This window comes from Aethina tumida, chromosome 1, assembly GCF_024364675.1.
Source record: "Aethina tumida isolate Nest 87 chromosome 1, icAetTumi1.1, whole genome shotgun sequence".
Taxonomy (NCBI): domain Eukaryota; kingdom Metazoa; phylum Arthropoda; class Insecta; order Coleoptera; family Nitidulidae; genus Aethina; species Aethina tumida.
In genome coordinates, this window is record NC_065435.1 from 70,646,046 (window position 1) to 70,663,658 (window position 17,613).

The 17,613-nt window shown below is 32.3% G+C and overlaps 1 protein-coding gene across 3 annotated transcripts in view; it reads right to left on the reverse strand.

Annotated features, from left to right (window-relative positions):
• LOC109596696 (protein rhomboid) overlaps positions 1–17,613 on the reverse strand; it is a 58,390-nt gene that overhangs the window by 5,799 nt on the left and 34,978 nt on the right. For 2 of the 3 annotated variants that reach the window (XM_020012263.2, XM_049961229.1), the window contains exon 5: positions 70–182. In XM_020012263.2, the coding sequence (XP_019867822.2) occupies positions 70–182 (113 nt within the window). Of the gene's footprint in view, positions 1–69; positions 183–9,801; positions 10,039–17,613 lie in introns of those variants that run through there. The other variant, XM_049961230.1, reaches the window with a different exon arrangement.

Genomic DNA, 17,613 nt, shown 5'->3' on the forward strand with positions numbered 1-17,613 from the left:
AATACTTCTAAAAGTGGATAAATACTTAAAAATAGAATAATATAAATGTCGCAAAGTGAATGATCTTACCTGCGAAATAATGGTGGTTCGACTAGCAACAAGTGAAAATCGTTTTCAGACGAGACCTCTCTATCTCTGTGGTGCACCGCGCATTTAAAGCTTCTTGATCGTTTTCCAGTCATCTGCAACAGAAGAAGAACGGGAATGAAAATCGAGGTTCGCGGTTTCGTTGCGGCAATAATTCAAGTTTATGTGTGGAAAACGAATGGGTTAAAGCGAAACGTCGCCGGTTCGGTTTTGTTCCCATGACGTTGTTTGCATTGGGCATCTGTCTATGGGAACAGCGCGACTCAATTTCCCATTCACAACGGTCAATTATCACCGCCGTAAATCCGTAATGGGCATATTTGAACTACTCATTGTCGCTGAAATTTTAGGGCCCCCCCGATTTTCCCATGAAAATGTAAATGATGGTGTTTGCCGCGTCTAAAAAACTGGACAAATTGTCGGAATGTGCGATAGAGGTGGTCCGAATGAGCGCAACGGAACTACAGATGTGTACCAACTAAAATTAATGATATGTAAGTTCCATGTGCCTATCAATTATAACTTAATACATTTATAATGCCCAATAATGGCTGTAAGACGTATCTCACAAGAAGCACAACCATTTACATATTAATTATAAGAAATAATGATTCCATCGCTAACCGTTGTTTAATGCTATTATTCATCTTCGACGTTTATCCACAATTAGATCGTGGGAATCGACGATATTTTTTTGTTGTGCGGAATAATAAAAGGTGTCAAATCTGGGTTGCCAGGTGGCACACTTAAAAACCGTATTGTTACAAGGCTACGCCGATGGTTTCAGACAAACGATATAAACAAAAGATATCTAAATGGAAGCCAAAACGCGAACTCGGTGAAAATCTATGGGAATTGATATGTCTGAAACGCGCCGACAGTTCCGAGAACAAACGCCATAAATTCTTCAAATCTAAAATTCATACCAATATTGTTTTATCCGTTATCTAAGATCTCGGACTAGCAGGTCTCGGCAATCTGCCGACCATTTTCAATTAATTCCACGTTTTCTCGATCGTTTTAATCTAATAACTCGTATGTGAGTGTGTGGATTAGATCGGAATGCGACTCCGCAGAGAGAAGACGAAACAAAATGAAAAAAGAAAAAAAAAAACAAGGAGCAACTTAAGAGCCGAGCGAGCACACTCGGGTAGCACGCCCTTCGAAGCAACTAAATTAACTCAATGTAAATGAGCGAAGTCGGGATTAATTAAATATCGACCAAGAACGGCCACATACCTCCCCATCTCGCGGCTAACTAGATCAATTATAAGTCCGTGCCCCGCAGGGCCGTAATCCGAATTTCACGCTCCCACCACCCCATCATTTACGTTTAGGGGGTGTGAATTAGATTAAACGCTTCCATGGGACTGCTGAAAATGCACGAGTGCAAATGGTACATTGGGGATTCCCCGAGACTATAGATGTCGCTTGTAATTTTACGATTTTTGTTTATAGCTGGCGAAAAAAAAAACAATCTAGAATATTTACCAATTTTTGAATATGTATTGAATTATGTGTTTAACCTTTCAAATGAATATCGCAATCATCCCCCATTCGACTAAAAAAAATAGTTGATAGTGTCCATACGGTACTGGGCAATCAGACACTGTATGGAATCAATGTCAATTTGACTTGACCTTTATAAAGTGGCCGAAGGAAAAAAAGAAAATTCGAAATCTGCACGTTGGCAACTCTTGGCAGCCATCCTCACTTGGGTCCAGTAAGATTTCTTTTCCATAACATGTGGTTGGTATTTCTTAGGTGTTCTGGTGACGTGATAATGGACGGGAAGCGAGCATTGTGAACGATTCACATTCCATTGCCCAGCCTAAAACAAACATCCACCGCTCGCCCCACAAAATGGCCAATTCCCATGAACGTTAACCAGATGAAATGCCATCAAGTGGCGTCTAACAAGACAATAAAGACCCCGATTAGATGGCGGACGAAAGTGATCGGTGACCACGTACACACGCGTGTGTACACACACATATAGGTATGTGTATCGTCGCCGAAGAGCCGAGAGAATGACATTAACCTCAGCCTCGTATGTGTGTGTGTGTATGTCGGGTTCGGTGCAAATAAAAGGCCGCATGAGCCGTGGGAAAAGGCGGCTAGGCGTGGGCCTCGGACTGTGGCCCACGCGCGCCCACAAGACCCGCTCTCGGCCCGTAACTAACGCACACCGAACACAAAACACAGAAGTGCCACACACGCGCGCACCCAGAAAACCGGCCATCCTCGCCGCCACCAAAACCGATTTTTTTTTTCCTCTCTCGACCGTCGCCGCCCGAAACGAGCGAGTTATGCTAATGGCGCGGCGCTGGAACACGTTACCAATAATTGCGAATAATTGAAAAGGGGGCCCCTCTGCTCGTGCATCGATCGGCGATCGTTCTTTTTCTTCGGTGCGGCGCAACGAGAGCCGGAGAATCGGGAGCACCTGCCGGCCGCCAGATTATTACCCAAAGATCGCTCTCCCGCACGCTACTCCAATGCAGACGCTCTAAATGCTTGCTACCAATTCTGAAAATTCTTCTTAAAATGGACACGGAATGAATCGAATGTCGTTCCAGACTTGGGCAATTGGAGAGGTACTAACTTCTACCAATATGTTAAGAAGTTTCAAGGAAAATTTGATAAGAAGAAAGTTATAAGTTTAGTATATTTGAAGAAGTTACTAACTTTTTCTACTATATTCAGAACTTTCAAGAAAAAGCTCAACTGGAAAAGAAGAAGGAAATAATTTGTTTGATTCTTCTAAAAATGGAATCGACTAGGATAATACGGAATATGGGTCTTCATCATTACACGTCATTCTAGATCAGTTCGTAATAGTGAACAATTGAACCGCTCGTCGATCAGTCGATGGTTCCCTTTCTTCTTCGGTACGGCGCAACGAGAGTCGGTACCGGGAGCACCTGCCGACCGCCAGATTATTATCCGAAGATGGCTCTCCCGCACGCCACTCCAATTCAGACAATCCAAATACTTGGCACCAACACATTTTTTTTTTTTTCGAAGCCGTCGTTTACCTCGGCGTAATTGGTGAAGAGAAGCCGAAGGAGAGAAAACGTTTCCACTAATCGAAAACAAATCGAGTGCGAGCGTTCCATGGAAGTGGAAGGATGAGATGATCGTGCGGCCCGGGTTCCTCTCTCCACACGCGTGCTATTAATTGAGGCCCTCATTCCGCGTACGCAGGGCTGTAATCAGACGTGGTCTGGCTATTTTTAGAAGCTGCATACTCTCGCCCGCCTCAATTACAATGTTTATGCCTCGGCTTAATGATAATATTGATGCTAGTTGCGATGATTTAATAACAATAAGCCCGACCATAAATCAGTGGGTACGACTTTATGGACGGTAACACGCGAACGCGCATCTACCCGAAATCGGTTCTTAACACTCGGCGTGTTTCAGCGAGGAGCAGAGCAGCAGCGGCACGGTGCACGGGAACAATGCGTTCGGCTTTTACTGTTAAATATGCAATCCGCATAAATAACCGCGGTGTTAATTAAGGAAAAAATCCATGTAACGTTCTCACAGTGGCTAAAGGACGTATCTCTCACTGTGAGACCGCTTAGTAATTGTTTTCTTCGGCCGGGTCGCACGGCGATACGATCTCGTCGTTTGGGGTTTAGAAATGGAATATTTTGAATAATTTTGCACGCCGATAAACCCAACGGTGCCCCGGCGATCGCGAGCACATATTTTTTTTTTCTCTCTCTACACAAGCAAACGGTTACACACGAAAGTTTCATTATTTCGAGCCAACGTTCCAGAACGGGGAGTTTTTTTTACAAGCAGAACGTCTTCATAAATTATTTAAGATGATTTGTTGCGAGCGCACGGTGGCGGAACTAAATAAGAAAGTTATGCAAATAACGAGCCTCGCAATACGGTCGAATTGTGCGATTAACAGTACAAAATAATAATAATAATAATAATAATAATAACACAAAAAAATAAAACGCGGTTCTTTAATTAGTCGAAGTGGCGCCCGAGCCCCCGAAAACGTTTATCACCCACGATCTGGGTACGGGCGATTTGGCCAGAAGGTTCGGCACCACCGTCGTTCGTGGGGTCAATGGAATATTGCGACTACGCGGGGGCCCCCGCAAACTTAAATATTCCACTCCGGCGGCGGATAGAGGAGCGAACACCTATGAACCACGAAAAAATAAACAGACGGATGCCTGGCATAGCTCGGCCAACATTACATATATGGATGTGCGTGAGCGGCCGGACCGTTTTCTACGGGAGACGTTTTGTCACTTGGCTTTTACGGGTTAATTGCCCGCAACCACCCAAACAAACCGATTGTTACATTTGTCGATTTAGATGAAGGAGAACGTAGTTTTCTGTTGTTCCGATTCGATTTATTTTAATTATTTATTTATTTTTAATTTTTTAAGCCGTGCGAACGTTTCAATAGTTGGAATTGTTATGATGGTAGAGATTTTAGAAGTTGAAAAAGTTGACTGAGGTAGACTAGTCCTGGAATTTTGCCATTTTTCTTTATAAGATGTTATAGTATAAGTAGTTATAGTTGAAAGAGGAGATGAAGATATATTATTCATAGTTTTTGTCCTTTTTTATGTAATTTTTTCTTGTGAAATTTGAGAATTTAGTAGTTACAAGTTTTTCTAATAATTTTTCAGTAAATATCGCTGGAATAGAAGATGGAATAAAATACAGTCGAATTGTTTGATAACTCGAACCACAATTTGCCTCAAAACAAATTCAAGTTAACAAAACTTCAAGTTATTAAATAAAATACATACATATGTCGTTAGGGCAGGATTGGAAAGGAAAAACCTTCGAGGAGTTTATCTGAGGCAGGAAAAACTCGAATTATAGAAGGTTTTGCCAAATATTTAATTCGAGTTATCAAATTAAAACAACACATAATTTTCACAGTCTTTGAAGTAAAATATTTTCATAAGTCATTTTTCTAATAAAATTTTGAGTTTTAGTTATTGTAATTAGAAGAGGAGTTAAAGTTAAAATTATCGTAGTATTTATTATTTTTTCTTGTAAGGCGTGAAAATTGAGTGGTTGCCATATTTTCCAGTAAGGTGTGAGATTATAATGGCTACAATTAGAAGGGAAGATGAAGATAATAGTAATCGTAGAGATTGCGTTCGACAACTAATCCGTAGTAGTTAATTAAAAGTGTGTGAGTAGACAATGACGGTGATTAGTGTCCATCAGACGGTCCCGCGTTTATTTTCGCACCGAATTAACGACCTTAATCGTTAAGCGCCTCCAGTCTAATTGGCCAAAGTGTGTCGCCTTGTCTATTTCAGCGCCTTCAACAATGAACTTAACGTGTGTCAAAATCGCCGCGGCGTCCGAATAGAAATAGAGCGGCCGCGTGACTCACTGTCGGACTCGGGCTGCGCGTGTCCACATTATTCCTGGCAGACCCCCAACGGAACGCGGACGGTGCACTGACACCCATGCATTTTTAGAATTCGGTCCCGTATCAGCTGATATTTTCGTGTTTTTTCACACGGGTCCCCCGGCGGCACAATACAGAAGCTGACCATCTATTGAAACACTCCCGGCAGGATGGGTTCGCCCGAAATAAACACCGTCGTGGTGCTTATCGTAATCGATAGAGAACCACCGACGCAATCGTCCTCGGTGACGGCAACCGAAAATCCACGTTTTGCAACGGCCGCCCGAACGAATGTCGGTGGTATGTCGGTATGTCGGGAATGTTGCACGCTTAATTAATGCGTTTCAAACACAATACAACAGTTCGTGAATTACCGCTCGTAAAATGGGGTCTTATAAAATAATAAAGTGTATAACTGCGCCAAGGCTGCTGCCGCATTAGAAAACCTGTCCGGAGAGCGACTTGCGCTCGACGACGCGATATATATTTTATGGGGAACGGCCAAACGATAATCGAAAGTCCGATTTCGCTTTCGTCACACGCGCCGTTCGCCACCACAGAATCCGGTGGTTTGTCCACCTCCAGCATTCAGTCCATCGATCGACCCCCGATCGAATCGATTGAAAGGAACGAAGGAACAAAAAAAAAAGCAACAAATCGATATTGTCCGGACGAAACGGAACTGCGGCGACCTTCTGGCCATTAACGCCGGCCCGGTTGCGCACTCGCCACGTTATGCAACCCGACACGGAGACAGACAATTCTCACCCATTGTCCGGAGGCGCGTTGCACCCGGCGAAAAAATGGCACAGGGTTACGTGTGTGTGTGTGTGTGTGTGTGTGTGTATATGCACACTCGTTAATTGTGATTTACGGTCGTGATTTATCGTCGGATTGTTCGCGGATTTTGCAATAGATCCGATTTTTTTTTAATGAACAGAACGTTGTGGAGTTGTTTGACGCTGTTTCAAAAATAAAACGGGTTCTATTTTTACCGAAATCGATGGAGCCGATGACATTTTTCCTTTTGGCACGGTGGATGTAGCGCCACGTTACGTTTCGGGTTCAATAGATGTATAGTTAGAGGTGGGCTAAGTCAGATTTTTGTTAAATCGTTTCAATTGGGGTTGAAAATTTACGTAGTCGAATTGCTAGAACTCAGTCTGATTAAGCTTTGTTAGTCATTTTGTTAAAATTTCGAATCAAATGAATATTTGGGTTGGCATTAAGTGTCAAATAAGAAATAATCCTGCTGGAAGAATAACATTATTATTAATATCAGAACTAAATATTAACTATTGTAATTAATATTCTAATATTTATTGCAACAAGAACTTTTTATCCAAGTAAAAACTAATTACACAGCTAAAAGATATAACAAAATAAGTAGGTAAGCTACTATAATGCACTAGAGACGGATTAACATTTATTATGTTAAATGTTACAAGAAGATAATGAGATTCAATGTCCATTACTAGTATAATATTAATTCTTAAATGTTTTACCAGTCAAGCTTTTTTATGTGATGCCTTCGAAAACATATTTGAAGGTAGATAATAAAGATTACTAAGAAGCAAGTATGATTTCTATATTATACTAAAAGAAGTAGTTAATGCAGTATTTTTATAAAAAAATGTCAGTCTAAGAAATATTAATACAAAAAATTATTATAATTATAAATAAACATTAAAATTCATTTATCGTAACAGTAACTTTTTACCCAAGTAGGAACTAATTACCTATCTAAAATGGGTAACAAAATGATTAGGTAAGGTAGGATCATATATTAGATATGGATTGACACTTAATATTTTAAATGTTACAAGAAAATAATGAGATTCTGGGTCCATTACTAGTACAATATTAATTCTTTAATGTTTTTTTGCAGTTAAACTCCTATATGATTCTTATGAAAACCATTAAAAAGTAGTTAATAACGACTACACAAATATGATTTTTACATTATATTAATAAAAGTAGCAAATTTAATTATTTTCACAAAATAAAAGTAATACTAATATAAAAACGTTAATATAATATTATTATAATCATTAATTGAATAATACTTATTTATTGCAACAAGATTTTCTTACTTAAGTAGGAACTAATTACTAAATTAAAAAGAGTAACAAAATAATGAATACAACCTACGTTAGTAATACAATTTTAATTTTTAAAAGTTTTATCAATTGAGGTCCTTTATATGGCAAAAAAATAAAACAAATTTGAAGGAAGATAATAAAGATTACTTAGTAGGAACTAAGTGCCTATTTAAAATGGGTAACAAAATTATTAAGAAGGTAGTATCACATATTAGACACTTAATATTTTAAATGTTACAAGAAATTAATGAGATTCAACGTCCGTTACTGGCACAATATTAATTCTTTAATGTTTTTTTTTGCAGTTAAACTCTTTCATATGATTCTTATGAAAACCATTAAAAGGCAGTTAATAACGATTACACAAATATGATTTTCACATTATATTAATAGAAGTAGCCAATTTCATTATTTTTACAAAATAAAAACACTAACATAAGAAAGGTTACAATACAAAAATATTGTTATTAAAATCATTAATTAAATAATATTTATTTATTGCAACAGAATTTTCTTACCCAAGTAGGAACTAATTACTAAGCTAAAAGGAGTAACAAAATGATTAGGTAAGATACTATATATTACACAAAATAATGAACACAACCTACGTTAGTAATACAATTTTAATTGTTAAAAGTTTTAGTAATTGAGTTCATTTATATGATAAAAAAATAGAAGATATTTGAAACTAGATTATTAAGATTACTAAGATGCAAAATATGACTTTAAAAGATGTAGCAAAACTGGTAGAACTTCTAAAATCAAAACTAAAAGTAACTACGAGTTGAGTTGTGGTCGAGTTAAGCCATCTCTAACACCTAATGACGGTGGACAGTTTCGGACGCAACAATACGCATTGATCACCAATGATTTGTAAGGTGTCCAAATCGGTAATAATGGAAAAATCAATTTATTACCGGACTTTATGGGTTTGTCAACGAGCGTCTTATTAATTGATATGTCAGGAGTCAGTTCGATCCGTGCCATCGATCAATAATTATAATCGTCGATGAAAAATGAACCGGCTAACGTTATTCAGCCGTCATCATTTATTACCGGGATTATTAACACGTTACCACCGAACATTACCTAACGTTAGAAAGTGCGGATCGACCGGACAATTAGTCATAAATCAGCGTGTCGCGGTCTTTCTTAAAATTGCACAACCCGCAACGTGTCGTCCGAGGCCACGGAGTCCCATCCGAATTTCCTCTCGGATGGAAATGACGCAACGCGTCGTAACATGTCTAGTCCGATTTTCGCCGCACACGTAGCCTAGGTATATGGTTTATCGATCGGGGAAACCACGTGATTCATATAACCGGCACTTTATGTAATGCGGATCTACGTTTTAATCCTGTTATTACTCACTACCTAAACCGGATATTTTTTTTCGGACAGGTACCGGCACGTTCGGCGTATGCCCACTTTCGCTTTCCAATCCTTCAATCGACGATTTTTTTTAATGAATAATTTATGTCGGCCGCAGCGAATTGTCGTCGATCGAATATTTTTTCGAGGAGGAGGAGGAGTGATTCATCGGACAGGTACGGAAATTCGAAAAGTCGAACGACACCGGCAGGATCGCGACTTTATGGGATTATGCAAAGCGTACGATTTCGGACAGTGATGTCACCCGGAATGGGACCGCGAGACAGGTTCTCACAAGTCGTCGACGTATTCCTGGAACTGAACGCAGACGTGGAATCCCGATCTTACTATGGTTTTATTAATTTTAATACCTACCGGTCGGTGAATTAGATTTAATTAAAAATTTGTGCCGTTGCACCGTTCTTTATTAATAACTGTTCGTTTAAGACAACCGGAAAATAAATAATTTTAGATGTTTGTACAGTGTTTTTTTATGTATTTACAACAGTATAATATATTACTGTAGACAAATATACAACATAAGTAATTTATATTTGCCGTACTTCAAAACTAATGGACACAAAAATTCAAGTGTCAGATATTTTAGGAAACACGGTGGGCAAATCGTCCACTTAAATTAAATTAATAAGCTAGAAGACAGTACTATTAACCTTGGCGAAAAAGTATAAAACAACTTTGTTAATGTAAGTAGTAGGCAGAGTATAATGGCCCGGTTTTTTTTCCTACATTTACAAGCGTCAATCCGTCACCACCACATCGATTTTCCTAACCCCTCGGGAATCGCGAAAGGAAAAAGAAAGTCAAACCTACCCATCGCTTTCAGATGCGTCCGTGTAGCCCCGTTCAAATCCCACAGAAGGAAAACGGCACACCCGACGGTTCTACGAGAAAATAATAACGGAGACGGCGGGGGTACGATGAAAACCACACATGCACACACACGGAACACCTCAATACAAAAACATTTGTAAGATCCGATGCTTGTAGTCCTGTACGGCGTGTCGTACGGCACACAACTACGATGCAATCTGCCGTGCGTGCGTTCGGCGAACTGAAGCAGGAACCGGCACGCCGATCGCTTATATCACCTCCCCACCCCTAATAGTGAGACGGTCGCGAGGACGAAGCGGCAAACTGCTCCTGCGAAACGTTCGAGCGTCGACGTGCGATGTGCCGCAACGGTGCAATAATGTACCGTAACGCGACCAATCGGCTGCGCCGTGACGGCGGGTGGGAGACGTCGTGGGCGTGGCTGCCGATTTGATTTGTTCGTGTCGAAATCGTGTCGCCCGCCGCCGTGCGTTTCATGGTGCGGGGGTGCGATTCGAATCGATCGACGGTGGTTGTTTTGTACGCGACGTGGCGGGGTGTCGCGTTCGATAAAAATGCCGCGATTCGCTTTGCGATGTTATTCTTACGTGAAATTGATCGCGGGGAATTAAGATTTTTGCGATCGATTGTTGGCGCATTTGTTGTGTTGAACGGGTTGTAAATGTGAAATGAGGGAAAAGATGAATTTTTATTCTTTCAATATACATACAAAGTGTTTATGGATTTTATTACACTGTTCTTTAATTAACTAAACTACTCTCCCTTTATAAAACACAAAATAGAAATTACGGAATATTTAACATATTTTTAAAGCAGAATAAAAATGAAAACATTCATTTGTATTTTATTGATGAATTTTTTAGTCTTTCAAAACAGAATAGTATTTCACATACACTAAAAATTATCAAATATAATTATAAAGACCATAATAAAATTAAGATATTTTAAATTTATAATAAAAATTATTATTATTATTATAATATTGTTGTCAACTTTTAAACATGAATAAAAATGAAAATATTCATTGTTTTTTATTGATAAATTTAAATAAACTTTTACACCTTTTTAAAAATATTACTAAAAAACTATTCTATTTTATGAAAATTTTATTCCCGAATTATACTGAAGATATTGAAGTTTATTGCACAGTTTAACACTTAAATTTTTATACTTTTTTAAACTGAATACTTAAAAGCAGTTGAAAATTAAAATAAAAAATTATAGAAATTAAAATATTTTAAATTTGCAATGAAAATTATTGTTATTATTATTTCTATTCTCTGAAATTATAATGGCTAAATTGTACTCTAAGATATTAATTAGTCGTTTATTCTATTATTAACTAAACACTCAAAGGAATTTCTAAAAATTAAAACAAGAAATATATATCAATTGAGATATTTTAAACTTACAATAAAATTTAATAATATTATTATATTGTTGTTTTATAACCTGAATAAAAGTGAAAATTGTATTTTAAATGAACAATAAATAAACAAAAAAAAAAAAAAAAAATAAAAAAATAAAGTAATATAAATTATTTTAATTTAAAATGTTATTTAAACATTTATATACTTTAAACTTAAGACATTAATAGACGTTGGTAATTTTTTAACTCAAAAGCAGTTTTGAAAATTAAAATAAAAAAATTAATAGAAATCTTAAAGCCTAATAAACTTTCATTATTATTACATATTATTGTTATTAGAGTATTGTTGTCACGTTTTTAACCTGAACAAAAATTAATATATTCATTTGTATCCTATTTTTTAATTTTATAGTCATAAAAAATAAAATTGTATTTTACATATACTAAAAATCACAAAAAATGAAAAGCAATATAAATTATTTTACACAACTTACAACTATTCTATTCTTTGCACTTTTAATTCCTGAATTATATTGAATTGAACAATTTTTAGATAAAGAGGTAAAATAATTTATAAAAATTAAAAAAAAATAATTATTCATATATAAGATATTTCAAACTATATTTATTTGTACTTTATTGTTTAATTTTGTACACGTTAGAATTAAATGTGTAGTTTTTATGAACTAAAAATATACAAAACTAATTTTAAAGATTACATTAATAATTTTACAAATTTTAAAAAAGTTTTAAAAAACTATTATATTCTCTTAAAATCTTATACTTGAGTTAAACTTACGACATTGATAATTTTTTAACTAAGAAATAAAAAAATCGTTAAAATTAAGATATTTTAAACCTAAAATTATTATTAGAGTGTGGTCACGTTTTTAATCCGGAGTAAAAATAAAATTATAATTTAAGTTACATCAGATATTTTCAAAAATAATAATAAAAAAATAAACAAAATATAATTTATTTTACATTTTTTAAAAATAATTAAAAACTATTCATTCCCTACAATTTTTATTCTTGGATTAAACTTTAAGTCACTAAGTAGTCGTACAGTACTAAAACTTAATAATTTCGAAAAATTAATATTAAAAATTATATGATATTATAAATTATAAGATATTTTAAATTAGTAATAAAATTTATTATTATTATGTTGTTTTTACGTTTAAAATCTGAATAAAAATATTTATTTGTATTTTATTATTTAATTTTGTAGTCTTTAAATATAAAATTATATTTTATATGAACAAAAAATAAACAAAATAAATTATAAAGGTCACCAAAAAATTTAAAGTAATATAAATCATTTTGCATTTTTTTAAAAATATTTTCTAAAATTTTTGTACTTTTAAACTATTTAATTAAAATTTTTACACTTGTAATAAAATTTGTTATTATTATATGTAAAAGTTTACTTAAAAAAATATAGAAAATTATGCTCTTTAAAATTTAAATTAAAATCATTTTAAATTTCTTAAAAATCTGTTTTTTATAATAATTTTTCAATAAGTGAAAAAATTTAAATTAACCATTTACCAACCATCATTTTTTAAGTAATGGAATTTATAGAATAAACAAAATTTCCAGATCTTGAGTCTGCTAAAATTGAAATTTTATCTTTTCTAAAAATGTAGTAAAAATTAGTAGTAATGTAATAGAGACAGTTTTGTCATGACTAATTAAATCTGAATAAAGAGTAAACTGCGATATGTCGTATTATTTTTACGTCTTAAAATATAAAATAAAATTTTACAAATCACAAAAAATTCAGTTATAATTATTATAAAGACTTATATATAATTTATAATAAAATAAATCTGAATTAATTATTTGATATTCAAAATTTTTAAACAGGTTTTTAAATGAAATTATTATTTTTTTTTTAAATTTAAGACACGAGTAATGTTAAAGTTTTAGACGAACCCTTAATTGTTTTAGAGCCTAAAGTAGGATTTATACAATTTCTAAAAATGTAAATAAAAGACTCCTAGAAGCAATTTTATAATAGAAAATATAATTTTATAATTTCTGAAAATATAGATAAAATTCAGTTTTAAAAACAATTCATTAAATTAAAAATAAACAAAATATTCAAAGAATATCAAAAGTAAATATAACTTAAATTCAGTTCATTTTTAATCTGTTTGACTAAGTACTTCTTGTTTAATATTTATATATATAATTTACTTCTAAAATTACAAGTAATATAACTGAGATAAATATTCAATCTTTTTTTTTAATTTAAAAGTAAATAAATACTGTTTTAAACTACTCTAAAAATGTTTTATAATAATATTGACCTGTTGTTTAACTGAATGTAAATAAAATTTGTCAGTTAAATAGAATTTATACGATATAATAATTATTAGAATAAAGAAAATTATTGGTTTTGTTGCACTTATAAACGTGAGTATTATTTAAGTAATAAAAGTTAAATAACTTAATATATTAAATTAAAAAAAAAGATGTTAAATATAATCGAATTCTGATTGAAAAATTTCCCTACTTCATCCAAAGAAGAGTGAACTGATTTCTAACATTTTCGAAGGAATTCCAGAGATGGAATTAACTTGAAGAAAAAAAAAAGCAGTGCACCTGTCTCATCAACGGCGAAATCCGGGGGGGCACAGAGTCACGGTTGTTGCCCACCCTAGATTCGTTTGTGTGTGGAATCGAGGCGAAACAAGTGGTGTTACTCGAGTTCACTTAACGGTTATGAACATATTAATATATTTTTTTATATGCGCCAGTTCCTGTTGTGGCGGCTTTTAATTGCCCATCGAGTCGCACCGAAACGGTAACGGCTCTCACTCTAATAAGTAAATAATAAAATGAGCGGCGGCAATAATAATAATAAACGCTGTGTATCTGGCGGTGGCGATCAGTAATTACACACGGTTAAATATCACAAATTGCCGTGCGCACGTTTTAATCGCTCCGGCGTTACGATTTTCTTTATGTTTGCGCGCTTAAATTGGAAATGTGGCGCAATAAACGTTTGCTGGTGCGCTCCCGGCAACGGATCGCCACAACTGAAAATAAACAAGGTACGAGTTTTCGATCAAATTGATCCCGGGCTACGTTCGATTATTATTTATTGGCGATTACGGTCAACCAACCACAAATTCCTCTACGGTCCCTACGGTAATTGGACCCGTGTAATGATCGACGACTTTTTCGATTTTAAAGATAAAGTCTTTCGCATTATCCGAAAATGGTTTAACTTCAGAAATGATCTTTTCTATAAACACCACAAACATACTTGACTAGTTCACTTTTTTTATCAGATATATTCAATATTGAAAGTTGCATAATTACTTATGAGATACAAAAATTTAACAAATGGTTTAAATATATCATTTAAACAACCATTATTTGCAATTTTTTTTATAAATGTATGTGACTTAATTAATTTAACTAATCATAAATCTTTTTTAACAAAATTATTTAGAAAGTAATATTTAATTTTTTTTTTTTAGAAATTAATTAAATTAAAATAAAAACTTGTTTCTATTTTTTGATTTTCTAATTTTAAAACATAGGAAATAAGAATGATTGATATAAAATCCAAAAATAATAATTTTTTCAAATAATATAAGGAAAATCATTATAAACTTACTACGACTAGTTTCTTTTTAATAAACAAAAATGATTCAATTTTGTTAAATTTTAAAAGCTGAATAAAACTAAACTAATTGTTTGAAATCTTTATTTTAAGGAATGAAGTAAAATTTGAATAATTTTTGTCAGTTTAAAGAAAGACTTGAAAATATAATAAATTTATTAATATTATGATATTAACATTATATACTAATTAGTTTTATAATATGATTGAACTTAATACAAACAATAACTTGTTTTCATCGCTCCATTTTCTGATTTAAAAATAATAAATTGAAACTTTACATTTCTAAAGACGTAAAGAAAAGATCCCACAATTTAAGTTTTAAACTGTTTAAAATACAATAAAAATTATAAATATTAAAAAGTTAATTGGTTTCATTACATTTTTAAACCTGATTTATAAAAAAGTATTAATTTGTTTTTATTTTTATTATTTTATTTTATAATTTTGAACTATAAAATAAAATTTTATATTTATAAAAATTAAAGTACAATAATTTTTAAATATTATTTGTAACAAAGTTTTAAACATTTTTGAAGAAGTAAGAAAATGAATTAAAATCATGATATTAATGTTATATACTAATTACTTCAAATATTTAAATTTTATACGAAAATTAACTTCTTTTCATCCCTCTATTTTTTAATTTTAAAAAATAAATTAGAACATTACATATCAAAAGATGCGAATAAAAGTTTTAAACATGTTTAAAAATGCAATAAAAATTTTTAATATTTAAAAAATTAATTGATTTTATCACTAAATTATATATTTGATTTCATCTGATTTTATAATTTTTAAAAGTAAAATAAAACTTTGAATTTATAACAATTTTAGTATAATAAGAAAAATTGTTAAAGCATTATAAAAAATTAAAATTATACTAAATTACATATTATGTAATTAAATATATAATAACTTATTAAAAAAGTTATTTTTAATTAAAATTATACAATTTTGTTAACAGTTAAAAAATTAGCAAAATATTATTTACTCAAAATTCAAAGAAATATGCCTAATTATTTAGTTTTAAATTTTTTTAAAAATGCAATAAGAATTCAATAATGAAAACTAATTAGTTCTATCACATGTTCTGAATAGTAATACAAATATTACAAAACAAAATATTTTTTAATGAAACATAATTAAAACATGTTATGAAAGCACACTAAAGAGTTTTTTTAAATTTTTAAACTTGAATGAAATTGAAAACATTAAACTTATGGTTTTATTTTATTATCTTAAAATTTAAAATAAAACATTCCATATTAACAAATTCAAATAAAATTAGATTGAAAGGGTACTTCTTAATGAATTAGAACGAACACATTTTTCTATCAATATAAAACTCAACTAATATATCTTTTTATAAAATTCATCAGATTTATTACATGTTAAAAACTGAATAAGAAATAAGATTCCCCTAATTATTATAAGAGTACCCCTAATTATTAGGGTTATTTCATTTTAAAGTATAAAATAAATCTATTATATGTAAAATTTCTAATAATTTTAAAACGAGATTTGATTTTTTAAATAATTAAAATAAAAATTGTAACAATGTAAATCAGTTTATACTTTAAAAGAGGTTACTTAACTTTGTTAAATGTTAAAAAATGAGTAAAAGCTAAATTTTTGAATAAGCCCTAATTACTTGAATTGCTCATTTTGTAGCATAAAATAAAATTTATTCGATTTCTAAAAATTTGTAGAAAATTCTAGAGAAATATTAAACATTTAAGCAGTAAAAATTATTATTGTTGAAAAATAATGTCACATTCTTAAACCTAAATAAAAACAAAAACAAAATTAATTAATTTTCAAATTTTTAAAAAAGTTTTTTAATAAAATTATATTATTTTTTGAAATGTTGAGATTTAAGTTTTGTCCAATCAGTAATTGTTTTTTTTATTTTGAATATAAAGTAATATAAATAGTCATCAGTTAACTTATATTTACTGTTTGATTTCGTAATGTTAAAATAGAAAATACAACTTTCTAATTTCTAGAAAAATATAGACAAAATTCAGCTTTGAGAACAATTAATTAAGTTAAAAAACATAATAAAAATGATTTAAGTTGACTCATTTTTTACGTCATGTGCAACTTTAAACTTTGACTAATCCTAAATTAATTGATTTACAATACAAATATATAACATTTACACAATTTAAATAAAATTATTGTTCAAAATTGTAATGATTGTATCCTTAAAATCATTTTGTTCATGCGTGTGTGTGGTTTCATCATCGAAGTTGTTTTAATCTTTCAACTGAATTGAATACAACTCGTTTACAACAAGAAAAATTGTCAATTTGTTTACATAAATATGTGATGATCGCAATGATGTTACATCAACTGAGAAGCGATGCGTTGACATAAAAGTCTTGAAACGAGTATAAAAAAAAATCAACGGATCACGCATATTTGCTGAATTCACCGTAACTCGCCGTTTCTCGGAACGCTGCATTCAATCTTTTCGCGACATGCATGCAATCGGAACTTGATTATTTTCATAATGCACCTTAGATTTAGATTTTCGGTCGCGTAGGTGGTCTCCGATCGTATTAAATGTTGTGAATTTGTTCTGGTAGCAGTCACTCGGTATATTTGTATCGAATTCATCCAACAATCTGGCGCACAATGTCTGTGGATAATTTATTTACATTCATCCAACGCCAGCGGCCACTGTGTCATTGTACGATGGCTATTCTCGCATTTCTCCACCAATCCTTCAATCCGCCATTCATCCACGCCGGCGATTGTCTTCTTTCCTCGCATC